The 17,243-nt window shown below is 41.9% G+C and overlaps 1 protein-coding gene across 1 annotated transcript in view; it reads right to left on the bottom strand.

Moving 5' to 3' along the window:
• Nucleotides 1-17,243, bottom strand: part of ITGA5 (integrin subunit alpha 5) — a 162,046-nt gene that overhangs the window by 12,533 nt on the left and 132,270 nt on the right. The window contains exons 24-27 of the mRNA XM_075337176.1: nucleotides 10,747-10,852; nucleotides 10,467-10,625; nucleotides 8,785-8,871; nucleotides 1,337-1,456 (exon numbers count right to left, since the gene is read on the bottom strand). Of these exons, the coding sequence (XP_075193291.1) occupies nucleotides 1,337-1,456; nucleotides 8,785-8,871; nucleotides 10,467-10,625; nucleotides 10,747-10,852 (472 nt within the window). The remainder of the gene's footprint in view (nucleotides 1-1,336; nucleotides 1,457-8,784; nucleotides 8,872-10,466; nucleotides 10,626-10,746; nucleotides 10,853-17,243) is intronic.

Raw genomic sequence — 17,243 nt, 5'->3', positions numbered from 1 at the left:
ACAAGTCCACCTCCAGAGATCTTGTTATTCCTTTGCCCATGGGGTGCAACATAATAAAGAAGTTTATAACCAATGGCACTGTAGCTCATCTCTCTGGACGTGATCGACCGTGAAAAATTGATTAAAAGGTTGCTATGCAGGATAGGCCGGATGGTGGATAAGCAGTCCCAATAAAGTTTCGAAGAAATTCAAGCTGTACTGCAGGGTCAGGGTGCATCACTGTCAGCGTAAACTATCCATAGATATTTGAAAGAAAGGAAACGTGAAAATGTATGCAAGTAAAACAAAATCCTTCTGGGAAACAGTCTTGTGGACAGATGAGACCAAGATAGAGCTTTTTTGGTAAAACCACATGATTCTACTATTTACTGAAAACAGAATGAGGCCTAAAAAATGAAAAAACACAGAACCTCCTGTCAAATATGGTAGAGGTTCAAATTTGTTTTGGGGCCGTTTTGCTGTCTTGAGGACTGGATGCCTTGACTGTGTGCAAGGCATCATGAAATATAAAGTATTAAGTATTCCAAATGATTTGGGGAGGGGGGGGTAGATTGGGGAAAAAAAAAAAAAAAAAAAAAAAAAAAAAAAAAAAAAAAATCGAAATGTAGTGGCCAGTGCTGGAAAGCTGGGTTTGCGTCCTAGGTCATGGGTTTTCCAACAGGACAATGACCCCAAACATACTTCAAAAGTGCACCAGAAATAAATAGAAACAAAGTGCTGGAGAGTTCTGAATTGGCAGCAAGAGTGCGGATCTAAATCCCATTGAACACTTGTGCAGTGGTCTTAAAATTGCTATTGGGAGAAGACCTAGAGCAGTTTTTAAAAGAAGAGTGGTCCAAAATTGCAGGTTGAGAGGTGTAAGAAGCTTGTTCATGTTTATAGAAAGTGATTGATTACAGTTATTTCAGCGGGTACGGAACCAAATATTAAATTGAGGGCATTCATTAAAATTTTGTCCTGCCCATTATTGAAGTTTTGAGTGAAATTAATGGTTAATTTGCCTTTTTCTGTTTTTTTTTTTGCTTTTTTTTTCTCAACAGAAACAAACATGTGTAAATGCAAACGTTTTCTGGAAAAATATTTTTTGCCATAACTGCAAATATTATATTTACACACACACAAAAAGAATAAATTTACATTTATGCACACTTCTATATTCCACTAGGTGGCACCAATTACTTTAAGTAAAAGTATTCCTAACAGATACACTGTTCAAGCATTTCCAAATAGTGAAAGATAAGAAAAATGGAAAAATCAAGTCGGCAAGCTCAAAAATGAGGCTCCCAGTATAGAAAACGGTACACAGACCACTGGAGGTGAGACTACAGTGATTTACCTGTAGAAAGGTGTTGGCCCAGACATGAAAATGAACCTTAAGTATGGCTCGCCGCAGCTTCTCCAGTGGTCCGACATCACAGCGAAGGTGGAAACAATCGGAATGGTGCGGCGCACATTTCTATAAAAAGAAGCACAGAAGATGTCGTCACATACAAGTAGCTATAACAGCAGATCGTAACACACGGATATACGCTTTTATGGTTTGTTAATCATGTCATAATTTGGAACATTAATACCAGTCCATGACATGAGCAAAATCCACATTCTACAACTGTCCACACACCCACATACCCACCACTGACAATTACAATATTAATTTACACACCATTGTGCCATCAATTGCCTAGTAGCAAATTACATAGGACTAAAGTGAAAATTATGTCTGTCACCTCAAACCAAACCCCCCAACTATTTAGACTAACCACATGGTCAAATAGGGGTTGAATTAAAGCTTGCTGGAAAGGAGATGGCGGTCGGTCAAACGATGCTTTAACTGGTCACCGGCAGCCATGATGGCCAGTTCTACCATTCCCAAGATCAATCATTCAGATTGGTGCTACTGCGTTCTACAAGCTGCTGCCATACACGTCTGATAGTGACTTATGTCCGAGAAGACAAAAGGTTTAGCAGTCTAAAAAAATTGGACATGCTGGATCAATATCTTCCCAACAAAAAAAAAAAATTAAAAAAAAAATAAAATAGTCCAGTGCCCTGATACACATTAGTATTGCAGCTAAACTGTGCATGTGTCGTAAACATTACCTTTGAAATGTATATAAAGCCATTTGTCTGATATACAGTTAGGTCCAGAAATATTTGGACAGTAACACAAGTTTCGCGAGTTGGGCTCTGCATGCCACCACATTGGATTTGAAATGAAACCTCTACAACAGAATTCAAGTGCAGATTGTAACGTTTAATTTGAAGGTTTGAACAAAAATATCTGATAGAAATTGTAGGAATTGTACACATTTCTTTACAAACACTCCACATTTTAGGAGGTCAAAAGTAATTGGACAAATAAACCAAACCCAAACAAAATATTTTTATTTTCAATATTTTGTTGCGAATCCTTTGGAGGCAATCACTTCCTTAAGTCTGGAACCCATGGACATTACCAAACGCTGGGTTTCCTCCTTCTTAATGCTTTGCCAGGCCTTTACAGCCGCAGCCTTCAGGTCTTGCTTGTTTGTGGGTCTTTCTGTCTTAAGTCTGGATTTGAGCAAGTGAAATGCATGCTCAATTGGGTTAAGATCTGGTGATTGACTTGGCCATTGCAGAATGTTCCACTTTTTTGCACTCATGAACTCCTGGGTAGCTTTGACTGTATGCTTGGGGTCATTGTCCATCTGTACTATGAAGCGCCGTCCGATCAACTTTGCGGCATTTGGCTGAATCTGGGCTGAAAGTATATCCCGGTACACTTCAGAATTCATCCGGCTACTCTTGTCTGCTGTTATGTCATTAATAAACACAAGTGACCCAGTGCCATTGAAAGCCATGCATGCCCATGCCATCACGTTGCCTCCACCATGTTTTACAGAGGATGTGGTGTGCCTTGGATCATATGCCGTTCCCTTTCTTCTCCAAACTTTTTTCTTCCCATCATTCTGGTACAGGTTGATCTTGGTCTCATCTGTCCATAGAATACTTTTCCAGAACTGAGCTGGCTTCATGAGGTGTTTTTCAGCAAATTTAACTCTGGCCTGTCTATTTTTGGAATTGATGAATGGTTTGCATCTAGATGTGAACCGTTTGTATTTACTTTCATGGAGTCTTCTCTTTACTGTTGACTTAGAGACAGATACACCTACTTCACTGAGAGTGTTCTGGACTTCAGTTGATGTTGTGAACGGGTTCTTCTTCACCAAAGAAAGTATGCGGCGATCATCCACCACTGTTGTCATCCGTGGACGCCCAGGCCTTTTTGAGTTCCCAAGCTCACCAGTCAATTCCTTTTTTCTCAGAATGTACCCGACTGTTGATTTTGCTACTCCAAGCATGTCTGCTATCTCTCTGATGGATTTTTTCTTTTTTTTCAGCTTCAGGATGTTCTGCTTCACCTCAATTGAGAGTTCCTTAGACCGCATGTTGTCTGGTCACAGCAACAGCTTCCAAATGCAAAACCACACACCTGTAATCAACCCCAGACCTTTTAACTACTTCATTGATTACAGGTTAACGAGGGAGACGCCTTCAGAGTTAATTGCAGCCCTTAGAGTCCCTTGTCCAATTACTTTTGGTCCCTTGAAAAAGAGGAGGCTATGATTACAGAGCTATGATTCCTAAACCCTTTCTCCGATTTGGATGTGAAAACTCTCATATTGCAGCTGGGAGTGTGCACTTTCAGCCCATATTATATATATAATTGTATTTCTGAACATGTTTTTGTAAACAGCTAAAATAACAAAACTTGTGTCACTGTCCAAATATTTCTGGACCTAACTGTATGAGGATATTTGCTGCACTCCTGGCATGATAACAAGCACAATCATGCTCCGCCATCTCTTCCTATATAGACTGCGCGCTCCCTGAAAAAAGCTTTGGTGTGCGAGTATACTGTAGGTATGGTGTTACTGGGAGTGAGCGTGACATCCAGTCAGTGAAGCGAGCGGACATAGAGTTGAGAAAGAGCTGAGCTCGCTAACAGTGCACTCGCACACCAACATTCTCTTTTTAGGGTTCGCTCAATCTATATAGGGAGATTGGAGGGTAGGGGGGGGGGGCATACATGCTTGCAGCCACACAAGGGTGCACCAAATGCCGTAATTTACGTAATCAGAAAAAACGCTTCTTATGCACATCAGAGGCAATGCTTATTACACCAATGTTAAGATTTTTATGGGGGTCATGTTTTTTTTTTAAACTATATGGTTTACAGTGTTTTATGTTGACCAACTCTCTAAGCTTCTGGATCATGATACATAATTTGTAACAATCCTTTTAGTAATAAAGCAATGCTTATAGTCACGATCTTGCCATAAGATGGTGACCACTCATGTTTACAGACTAGCTGTCACAGCCCTGGTCATTTACATTTCTTTTAATTTTGTATGCATAATAAAAATGTAATCCCATCTTCAAGTGTTCTGGCAGATTGTTGCCATTATAATCCAATTGGTGTGCATTGGACCTCCATCAATACCAGAAGTAGAAAGGACAAAATATCTAAAGAATCCTTGGAATCCCAGCAGATCCTCAACAATTAGAAAGTAATGGCATATAGCAACATACCATCGCTTCAGGCACTGTATTATTCATAAGGTTGAGTAGATCATGTGTGGCCTCAGTTTGTCTAAAGGCCCATTTTTTTTTTTTGTTTCTGCTTAGGCACTGCTAAAATATACCCTACTTCTCCAAAGCTAAAAGCACCACTCCGCGCGTTTCTAATTGTACCAAGGGAGTGTTGCTTTAAATACAAGTCCCCTGCCCACCTGTCACATACTCACCTTCCAGCAGCTTCATCTTCTAACGCCGCCACTCCGATCAGTCTCTGGCGATTTGTGACCTGCTCCAGTGTTTCACAGAGTGCACCGGAGGTCACAAATCAAACATCTCAATACATGGGAGTCTCGTTCTGATCTCAGTCTGGCACTCAGATGCATTGGGAGCTTGTGACGCAACTTCTGACTTCCAGCCAGAAGTTACAGGCACAAGATGGTGCTGTGTGACCGAAGCGGCATCGGTAAAAAGGTGAAGACACTGGAGGGTGAAAATAGGAGAAGGGGCTTACATCTAAAGGGAACCTGCCACCAGCTTTAGTGACTAAGCTGCAGCTACCACCACTGAGCTCTTATATACAGCAGTCTAACATGCTGTATAAATTAGCCCAGGCCGCTGTATAGAGCGTAAAAATGACTTTATAATACTTACCTAAATGGTTAGTACAGTGCAGATGGGTGTCTCCGTTCTCAGGGAGCAGCGCCTCCTCTTTCGCCATCTTTGTCCTTCTTCTGAAGCCTTGGTGCATGATGCGTCCTACGTCATACACACAGGCCTGCATTGAGGTCCCGCTCATGTGCACTAGAATGCTCAGGGCAGTTCAAAGTGCACCTGCACAGGACCTCAATGCCCACCTGTGTGCATGACGTCGGACGTGTGGCGCCCCTGACCTGGTCAGGCGCCACTGAGTACTGCACCCATGCTGGGTGAGTGCAAACAGGTAATCCTAAAGGCTGAATAGGGTGTGTACGCACAGACACATAGCAACCAGGTCTCACACACCATTGAGGGGACCCCTGGGCAGATCCAGGAGGGGGCGTGCCTCCACATCCAATCAAGGGGTGCAGTAGAGAGGCTGGAAGCTAGGTGGCAGAGGCTGTAAGGAAAGTGAGGAGTAGTAGTCAGTCTGCTAGTGGAAAGCGCAGTGTGTGGTCGCAGAGGAGTGAGGGGCGCGGACACGCTAGTCAGACCCTGTCCGTGTAGTAACCATTGGCGGGGGAGAACGGTTGCCAGCAAGTCTGTCAGAAAGCTGTTGAGGAAGCCAGTTGGTCAGGAAGACACTGAGGAATTGAGCTGGACGAGTACGGAGACTTCTGGTGGCTAGGCACGCAGGGGAAACAGGTTCCCGAAGTAGGCTCAAGTTTAACTACCTACTAAACCTGTCGGTGTGGGGACCACAAGTCCCACACCAACCAACTAGAGTCCGGGCATCCGCAGCAACAAGGGGGCCCCATAAGGAGGATTGAGCCTGAAGCTATTCACCTTGGTCCACGCTGCCAGCAAATGGACCAAAATGGGGAGAAAAGGCAGTTGCGACTTCCCTGGATGAATCCCATGGTACTTTAAGTCAGGGGTTGCCCGAAACAAGAAGTGCTAGGAAGGCGAGCTAACGGTTACCCTTATACCAGCCTGAAGGATACCTGGTTCTCTCTTGGTGTATCTCAGCATCGCCTGGGTACCACTTGAAGCATTTGAAAGTGAGTAAAAACCAGTTGCAAGGCACTTTGGACTGAGACTGAATTATTCTGCGACTTGTTGTTCTACACACATACACCCGAGCCCCTGGGGCCAGCCTCACTCTTGGGAGTCCAAACCATCGGACTGCAGATTCCACCAGCCCCAGACGCTCGTTAAAACTGCAGTGGCGGTCACCCATATCCCTGACCGCAACAGAGTGGCGTCACGACTCAGAACCTGACATACCTGTTGCCAGAGAAGATCCCCAAGAGTGTCCCTGCGGCATCCCTGGAGGTGAAGCGGTGTCCCCGTGGCCACCGCCGCAGCGGTGGGTGACTCAGATGCGTCATGCACCCAGGTTTCAGAAGGACGACAAAGATGGCCGAAAGATGAGGCTCCGCATCCGGAGACACCCATCTACACCGTACCAACTACTGTTTAGGGAAGTATTATAAAGTCATTTTTACGCTCTACACAACAGCATGGGCTATTATATACAGCATTCTAACATGCTGTATATAAGAGCCCAGTGGTGGTGGCCGCAGCTTATAATCATCAAATCTGGTGACCAGTTCCCTTTAAAACGCCACCGTATGCAATTTATCAGATGTGTTCTAAAATCTTAATTCTGAAAGGAAGTGAAATGTTGTTTTCTATGGGATGCCATCTTACAAAATATTGCCACAAATGTGAGCCATTTATTGTAAACAAAATTTTTTATTTTGCACACCCCCAAAAAAGTTTCATTCAAGACCAGGTTGTAAAAATGAGTACACAATGAAAGTCTTATTAGCAAAGCTAAATTTTAGACTACTAAAGTTTAAATTAACAAAAATTCAACCACCTGTAAGCCTAATCATCTCACAGAGACCTCCAGGCCGACCAGTGAAGTTAACACCTAAACAGGAGAGTCATCGGATATAAAGCATTGATGAAATCTATATGCAAGTTCACTGCAGCTGGCTAAAAGAAGTTGAAAGCCAAATGGGTTGAATGCTTCCTCACACACTGTAGAGGAATGGTATCCATGGGTGTCATCCACAGAGATGCCTATCCTAAAGCCCAAGCACAAAATAGCCCGTCTTTGCCTGGACTGATGCTGAAAAATATGAAGAGTACTGGGACTCTATACTCTTGAGTGATTAATCAAGATAGAGGTTTGTGGATCCGATTGCTTTAAAATGATATGGTGTCACAAAAGATGATGAGCACAAAGCAAATGCAAGGGGCCTACAGTGAAACTTGGTGCTAGCAGTGTCCTTATGCGACGCTACATGAGAGCTGCTGGTGTTGAAAAGCTACATTTCATTGGTGGCATCATGAATTTGCTTTATATTGCATGAGAAGATGCTACCATCACTCTGTGCCCTTGGTAGACTTGAGTTTTTCCAACACGACATTGATCCAAAACACATCTAAGGTCACTGTTGTATTTCTGAAGAACAGGGTGAAAGCATGTCTCCTGATCTGAACCCATACACCTATGGAAAATTCTGAGGAAGTGGAGAGTCACTCTCCATCCAGCATCCGGGCTCTAAAAGAGGTCGTTCTTAAGGGTACTTTACAAACTGCGACATCGGTAGCGATCTCGTTAGCGATGTGAAATTCTAGATCGCATAGGTCATTTTACGCATGTGCGATCTCAAAAGATCGCACTTGCGATCTAGAATTTCACATCGCTAACGAGATTGCTAGCGATGTCGCAGTGTGTAAAGTACCCGTTAAAGAATGGAAAAAGATAGATGTTGCAATTTGTCGCCAACTTGTTCATTCCTTGTCTAGAAGGCTTGATGTGGTCCTTAAAAATCATGGCGGTCACACAAAATACTAGATGTTTTAGTTTTTAGATGAGGGGCATTTTTGCATCTACTAATTTTGGAGTAAAATGGAAGATTTTGTAATGAAAATTGTATTACTATCCTTTCTTTCAGGTTGTGGGTTTAAAAAAAAAAAATATAAATAATTTTGACAACATTTTGGAAGTTGTTTTGGAGTACAACCAGATATTCATTAAATTCTTACTTTTCAAAAGGGGAGTACTTCTTACTTCTGAGCACTGAATGTACAACTCTTGATATAGTGCACAGTGGACCAGTATTGTCAAGGGTCGTGACATCATGTGCTTCCTCCCTTATTACACCTCCATGAGTAATACAGTGGATTTTCAGCGACTGATCCTGTTGTCCCAAAGATAATCCGCTGTCAGATGAGTTTGTCACCGGCTTTCTTATAGAAAACCCTGGAGCGTTGGCCAAGCTGAGCGTGCCCATGTGAGAGAGAGCTGGGAGAGATTACTGACGGATAAGCAAACATCCATCTGATAGCTTCCTAATGTGCACGGTGGCCTTTTCTATAGTTGTGAATATTAAGTTTTCTAATTTTCTAGTATTTTTGAGACCAGAACCTTAGCTTGTACGCACAATATTGGGGTCCACAATAGCAGCATTTTTATCATTAAGGTGGGATTATGACCGTCACAGATCAATATGTTCAAGAAGGTCCAGAGTAATATATGGTGTAACATTCAGAAACCATAGAAAAGCTTACTAAAAGTTGTGATCCTCCTGCAGAAACTCGAGATGTGTCACGGCGTTCTATATGATGGCCAGATGGATTTTGTTCTGTCGATGAAAACTAAAAAGACGAGAAAATCAAAAAGGTTAGAAAAAATGAAGTAAATCATTGTATTGTAGGTTACAAAAACTGCTACTCCTCCTGGCTTATTTGCCATCCCCATTGTAAATTAGAGAGTGGTAGACTCCTTGTAATTGCTTAGGTCTCAAAGGTTTGGGCATGTGAAAATCCATTTCTCAACATCTTTGAGGAGAAATGGTCAAAACGTTCCACAGTATGTATAGGTGGGTGGCCCTCCCAATATGATGACCAGCATGTATATAGTATACGATGACTCTAAAATCTGTTCTAGATGATGGTGCACTGACATTACTCGATATGCAGTGTTAAACGACCACCAATATAGGTTTGCCGGTTGAAGGTCGTTCAACGTGCATAGGTTGCCATTATTGATGCATTGCCGAGAAAGATTATGAACCAAAAGATCATTTCACTCAACAAATGAGTGACAGCCTGTCTACATTACATGATTATTGTGAAATGAGGGTCCTTAGAAAAACTCATTCATGCTAATCGTCCAGTGTAAACTGACTTTAAGGATGGGTATGTGGTATCTTTCAAAATGCAGATATGCATGTTAATGCAGAGATCAGTGTAATGAAAGGAATTTAACATTTTGTGGTTATTTTAATTTGCCAATAAACGCTACAAAATAGTTTTCCATTTATAACGGGTATCGGACGCATACGCAGACGGGGCCTTTGATTATGATGGAGCAGACAGAGTCAACGTGTACTGTGTCTTGCACCATTTTTGGGCATATACGTTTTCTGTAGGCGGACAACCAGACGTAGTAGACTGCGTTCGGGTGTCCGCCAGCAGATAATTTATATAGCCGAAAATTGTGCAAGACAGAGCACACGCTGACTGTCTGCTCCATTGTAGTCAATGGCCCCGTTGGCGTATACATCCGAAACCCATTTTGCGGTGGCATGAGGGGGGTGGTTCGGATGGATGCCCCAATGTGACCAGTGAATGTAGGTAAAAACGCAATGTGAAAGGCCTTAGCCTTAAGCCAGTCAATATTATAGTAAAATTAAACTTCAGGGAAAAAAAGGGGTTAATGCCGCGCTGCTGAAGAAATTCCAGATGGCAATGTAGGAAAGTGAGGTTTTAGTAATTAAACTCGTTTCAGAGATGTAGGTCTCCCTCAGGACAAGATATCATATTTGGTAATATGACTTCTTGACCTGATGAAGGAGAGAGTTCTCTGAATTACGTTGACTTAAAACATCACGTTTCTACATTGCCATCTGGAATTTCTTCGGCAAAGTGGCATTAACCCCTTCTTTCCCTGAAGTTTGATTGCCCCTCCTCGTTGGGCTGCGACGGCCATTTTTCACATGTGCGGTTCAGTGGTTGTGCCCACTCACAACCCAATAAGGTGAGCCTTATTGCATTCGTATCGCCTGGTTTACAACGGTAATACCCTACTGCACTTCTAGTGTGATTATTAGAGGAAGAAACAATAGTAATAGAATTCTCTCTTCAGCAATTTCTTCTCCAAATTTATTTTATTTTTTAAAGACAGGCACAGATGTTTTAGGGACCACCACCCATATATACCATGTTACAGATTCAAAGCTGGTTCTCACCTGCAGCTGATACGGGTTGACCGGCTGACTTGTTGTACAGTTCCCCAATCCTTGCACAGAATAGTTCATGACATACAACGTTTGTTCTTGGTTGTGAACTATGGGGCAGGTCAGCGTTAAGACACCGTGACTGATGGAACTTGGCCCTAGATTTGCCAGCTGGAAACATGAAAGAATTAAAATATAAGTTCATGACTGCGTGTACAGGTTAGTGGCACATCAACACGCCACACGTCATTTCTCATTCTTGCCTAGTACAAAATAAACATTGTGCGCGTACCTCGTACACATGATTAACCTCTGGACCTACGTCTTCTACTTGATTGAGCTGTTTGCTTGGCTTCCAGTTTGCAAGTGGAAAGATTACAATGTCAGGTTTAGAAACTCTGGATAGAAGACAAAAATAAAAAATGCATTCATTGCCGGGCTGTGATAACCAAATCCAACACCAATATGCAGCAGGCAAACTCCTTTGGCCAGTGCCTTATCTCCCACAGGAACAATAGAACAGTGTTAAAAAAATAAATAATAATAATAATAATAATATAATATTATTATTGTTATTATTATTTAACATTTAAATGTCTGTTGAAGGACAGTCAAGTGTCTATACACAGAAGTTAACGGGTGCCTGCTACCAAAATTTTTTATTTAAATAAGCACTGCATTGAAGATTTTAAAAAAAAAAAAAAAAAAAATTTTTACCATCCATAAAACCTTAAAATTTATTGAAAAGTCCTTAAAACACTCCAGGAGACAGTAGGGTGGGGTGGGAATAAGCGCATCCTGATCTCTCCTGGAATGTTTTAAGGATTTTTCAATACATTTTGGAGGTTTGACGGATGGTGAGTGACACTTTTTCCTTGTTATTTGGTTGAGTATGTAATGTAGCGTGTGTTAATATAGTCACCTATCAATATTTTCTGGCGTCCAGTGTCGTTCTGCTCCTTTTCTCAGTGACATCACCACACTTCAGACTAGCAGGCTGTCTATGATCTGTGTGAGCCCGATGTCTCTTAGGCTATGTGCCCACGCTGCGGATTTTGCCGCGGATTTGCCGAAAATCTGCAGCAGCGGCACTTCCAAGCCATTTCAATGGCATTTTGGAAATGCTGTGTCCATGCTGCGGATTTTTCCGCTGCGGATTTGCCGCGGATTTTGATCCGGAAAAATCTGCAGCATGTCAATTGTTTGTTGCAGATTTGGTGCGGATTTTGGGTATAGAATGGGGAAGAAAAAAAAAAAAAATTCTGCATCAAAATCCGCGGCAAATCCGCGGGTGCGGATTTGCCGCGAAAGTCGCGGATTTTCATGCAGAAAAATCCGCAGGTACATTCTACCGTGGACACATAGCCTTACAGTCTAAGCTTATGATGCCTCGTTCTGACGTTCCATAGGCTTACATTAAGAACTCCACTTTTAGTTCATGCAGACTGCAGTGCGAACTGGAGAATCTGCAGCGCCGTGACGCCACTGAGAAGAGGAGCAGAATGGCGCTGGATCCTGGAGAGAGCAGCGGTAGGTGACTACACACACACACACACACACACACACACACACACACACACACACACACACACACACACACACACTAAAATAAATAGGAGGGCTATTTAAAGATCTGAGGAGGCTAAAATACTTGTAAACAAAAAAAAAAAATAAAAACACACCACAACTCTGAATGGCTGTAAATTAAAATTTTTGAACTATAGCCAAATTTATGAAATGCAAATTTTAATATTCAAAGACATTTTCATACAGCCATCCCGAAAGGAGCGTTCAAAAGAAGTATATCAGCTTCATCAGATAATGCATTCTCTTGTGATGCAGAGACTGTTTTTCTGTAACTAATGGCCACTCGGCTGAGTGTTTGGCGTGCAGCCCTAGTGGATCACAGTGGTCCTTTATAATGTTAGTGATGTTCCTATTCAAATCTGAGGGTCTCTGAATGAAGACCCTCACTGATGGTAAATAGGACAGCATATACTAGCATTGGGTCATTGTTAACTTATGAGATGGTGACCTTTGGAGGTTAGTATAATCTAGCAAAAAAAAAAAAAACCTAAGTGACAAAAGTAATTTTCAGTTTGACCATAAACATTAGTTTTTCTGAACCTCTTTATTCAGCCTTTGGAAGAGGTTTGTAGCCAGTTAAAAGAACAAGATACATCAACTTTGCCAGTTTCAAGTGCTCTATTTTGTACACTCAGGTCAGAGATCCTGTAGGCTTTCAGGAGGTCATGTTCCACCTTGTAAGTAGACTTTACTGTGAAAGAAATCCTCAATGGAACAATCTATTTAATGAACGTTTTTCACAGTTGGTTGGCTAATAACGCATTATCAATGGCAGGAAGTTTGCATTTATCAGGTGAACAGAAGGTGACGAACTGCCCAAGGGAAGAGCTGAAAGCCACAAAAACAATCACACCCATAGGAAGTGGAAAACCAATGACCCGTGATTAGTGGAGGGAATAGTAAAATAACCCCCCTTCCTAGTAAAGGGAAAAAGGGGGTTATTTTACCATTGCAATACAGATACTATGCATTCTGCATGTGCATATTTAATTTCTCTCGCAAATATTGACAAGAGAGAGACCGAGAGACAGATATATATCTATACATCTATATCTCTATATATATATATAGATCTATCTATATCTATATGCGCACACACATTTTTTTCTGACATAACATGACAGATGTTAGTGGTAGGGGACTCTATAATTAGGCGGACAGACAGGGTCATCTGTCGCCGAGACCGTGAATGCCGAACAGTGTGTTGTCTGCCGGGTGCTGAGGTTCGGCATATTGTGGGTGGGGCTGGGGAAAACCCAGCGGTCATGGTGCATATTGGTACTAATGACAAAGTTAGAGGCAGGTGGAAGGTCCTTAAAAATGATTACAGGGAACTAGGAGAGAAGCTGAAGTCCAGGACCTCCAAGGTGGTGTTTTCAGAAATACTACCGGTGCCACGAGCGTCACTAGAAAGACAGCGGGAGCTTAGGGAGATAAACACGTGGCTTAGAAATTGGTGCAGGAAGGAAGGGTCCGGGTTCATGGAGAACTGGGCTGACTTCTCAGTCGGCTACAGGCTCTACGGTAGGGACGGGCTGCACCTCAATGGGGAAGGTGCAGCTGTGCTGGGGGAGAAAATGGTCAGACGGATGGAGGAGCTTTTAAACTAGGATCTGGGGGGAGGGAGGGTAGTGGAGCAAAAAAGGGGATAGATAGAGCAGATAGAGACAGTGAGATGGTAGGGGTCAATGAAGGATTAGGGGGGGATGGGACATGCAAGGAACGTAGGGAGGCTAGGAATTATAAAGGTGTTAATAGGATTAAATGTCTACTGGCAAATGCAAGAAGTCTTGCAAACAAAATGAATGAATCAGAGACTCTTATGTCAACCATGGCTTATGATGTGGTGGGCATTACGGAAACCTGGCTGGATGAAAGCCATGACTGGGTGACAAACATACAGGGTTATAGTACATTTAGGAGGGACAGGAAAGACAAAAAAGGTGGTGGGGTATGTATATTTATCAAATCTAACCTAAAACCTGTGTTGAATGAGGACATTGGGGGGAACTGCAACAATGTAGAGTCAGTATGGGTAAATGTACATGGGGAGGAGAAGAATGGAAAAATGCTAATTGGAGTTTGCTATAAGCCTCCTAACATACTTGAACAAATAGAGGGTGAAATGCTGGAACAAATTGAAAAGGCAGCTAATAATAATAATAATCGGGTTCTTATTATGGGGGATTTCAACTATCCAGACATTCAGTGGGACATAGAATCTTCTGGTTCTGCTAAAAGCTGTAAATTCTTATCTACCATTCAAGACCATTTCCTCTCTCAGATGGTAGGTGAACCGACCAGGGGAGATAATTTGCTAGATTTGGTCCTGTCAAATAGACCGGATACAATTTCAGATCTACAGGTCCGGGAGCACTTGGGCACCAGCGATCATAATATGGTAAGCTTCAACATAATATTCAATAGAACATTTCAAAGGGGAAATGCTAAAACCTGGAATTTTAGTAAAGCTGATTTCAACAAATTAAGGGAAGAGCTTAAATGTGTAGATTGGGACAAAGTCATGGTAACTGGGGATACCGAACATAAATGGGGTAAGTTTAAGGATATATTGCTAGAGTCCTGTAAAAAACTTATACCCTCTGGTAATAAAACGTCCCGGAATAAAAAGAAACCACTATGGATAAATAAGACTGTACAAAGTATAATAAAACAAAAACAAAGGGCGTTTAAAATCTTGAAGGCTGAGAATACAGAAATAGCATTGCAGGAGTATAAAGATATCAATAGGCAATGCAAAAAAGAAATCAAACAAGCAAAACTAGCTAATGACATTAAAATAAATCCCAAAATCTTTTATAAATACATTAATGCCAAAAGGAAAACAAAGGATAGTATTGGCCCCTTAAAATATAACAACAAGTTAGTTATAGAGGACAAACAAAAGACTGAGATATTAAATAGGCATTTCTCATCTGTGTTCACCAAGGAACTGACTGTACCAGGCATCATTCAACAAGTGAAAAATCAAAGTTCCCCACCAGATATAATCAATTTAACACAAGAAGAAGTACGCCTACGTCTGAGTAAATTAAACATTGACAAATCCCCAGGGCCAGATGGCATTCACCCACGAATATTGAGGGAATTGAGCTCCGTAATTGACAGACCGCTGTATCTCATCTTTTTAGACTCGCTTGTAACAGGGTTGGTGCCTCAGGATTGGAGGATTGCTGATGTGGTACCGATATTTAAGAAAGGTAAGAGGGTAGATCCAGGCAACTACCGTCCAGTAAGCCTGACATCAGTAGTATGCAAAGTTTTTGAGGGCATTTAAGGGATGACATGCAAAAATATATTGCAGAAAATAATATGATAACTGACAAACAGCATGGATTCATGAAAGATAAGTCGTGTCTAACCAACCTGTTGGGGTTCTATGAGGGGGTAAGTGCAAACCTGGATATTGGTAATGCAGCTGATGTGATTTATTTGGACTTTGCAAAGGCATTTGATACTGTACCACATAATAGGCTTATACTAAAGCTCCAGAAGCAAGGACTGGGGGAAACTATATGCAACTGGGTAAGGAATTGGCTAAAAGATAGGAAACAAAGAGTAGTCATAAATGGTACATTCTCTAAATGGGCTATAGTCAGCAGTGGGGTGCCGCAGGGATCTGTGCTAGGACCAATTCTTTTTAATCTCTATTAATGACCTTGTGGATGGGATTGATAGTAAAGTGTCAGTCTTTGCTGATGACACCAAACTATGTAGGATATTTAAAAACTGACCTTGATAGTATAATATTACAAAAAGATCTGGATAAGATGTCAGAATGGGCAGATACTTGGCAAATGAGATTTAATGTTGATAAATGTAAAGTAATGCACCTAGGACGGAGTAATCCTATAACTGCGTATACATTAAATGGAAGTAAACTCGGGACTACAGAACAGGAGAAGGACTTGGGTATTCTCATTACAAATAAGCTGAGCAGCAGCACTCAATGTCAAGCAGCAGCTGCAAAAGCAAACAAGATTCTAGGGTGTATAAAAAGAGAGATTAGATCCCGCGATCCCAACGTATTATTACCCCTCTATAAATCACTTGTAAGGCCACATCTGGAATATGGGATCCAGTTTTGGACTCCACATTTTAAAAAGGACATTCAGAAGTTAGATTCAGTTCAAAGGCAGGCAACTAGACTACTACAAGGAATGGAAGGCCTCCCATATGATGACAGGTTGAAAAAGTTAGATATGTTTAGCTTAGAAAAAAGACGTCTCAGGAGATCTCATTTATATGTATAAATACATGTGTGGTCAATATAAAGGACTGGCACATGACTTATTTCTTCCGAAGACAATACTAAGGACCAGGGGGCACTCACTGCGAGTGGAAGAAAAGCGATTCCAACAGCTAAATAGGAAAGGGTTCTTTACAGTTAGAGCAGTCAGACTGTGGAATGCCCTACCACAAGAGGTAGTAATGGCAGATACTATAACAGCTTTCAAAAAAGGGCTGGATGATTTCCTCAGTACACAAAACATTGTTGGTTATAAATGACTTAGTGACCAAATGTAGAACTGGTGGAGGAAGGTTGAACTAGATGGACCTAGGTCTTTTTTCAACCTTAGTAACTATGTAACTATATATGAAAAAGCTGTCAATTATATTAGCTTAGGATAGGCCACAGACCTTTGGATTTTTGATGCATTATATGGTTCAGATCTGCATCGAAGGTCCAAATGGCTATTATGAAAACGGCAATATTTTTAAAGGGGAATGTGTCAGAAAATTATCTATTCTTTATATCATATCCTTCAAGCCACACATCCAAGCCCTCTTCAACTCATGCCGATTACAACTTAAAAATATCTCCCGGATCCGTGCTTTTCTTAACCAAGAATCTGCAAAAACATTAGTGCATGCCCTCATCATCTCCCGCCTCGACTACTGCAACCTCCTGCTCTCTGGCCTCCCTTCCAACACTCTTGCACCCCTCCAATCTATCCTAAACTCTGCAGCCCGCTTAATCCACCTCTCCCCTCGCTACTCCCCAGCCTCACCACTCTGCCAATCCCTTCACTGGCTTCCCATCGCCCAACGACTCCAGTTCAAAACATTAACCATGACATACAAAGCCATGCACAACCTGTCTCCTCCCTACATCTGTGACCTAGTCTCCCAGTACCTACCTGCACGCAACCTTAGATCCTCACAAGATCTCCTTCTCTG

Source organism: Anomaloglossus baeobatrachus, chromosome 2 (assembly GCF_048569485.1).
Source record: "Anomaloglossus baeobatrachus isolate aAnoBae1 chromosome 2, aAnoBae1.hap1, whole genome shotgun sequence".
Classification (NCBI taxonomy): Eukaryota; Metazoa; Chordata; class Amphibia; order Anura; family Aromobatidae; genus Anomaloglossus; species Anomaloglossus baeobatrachus.
Note: the sequence above shows the minus strand (reverse complement) of the source record. Positions and strands in the feature narration are given on the sequence as shown.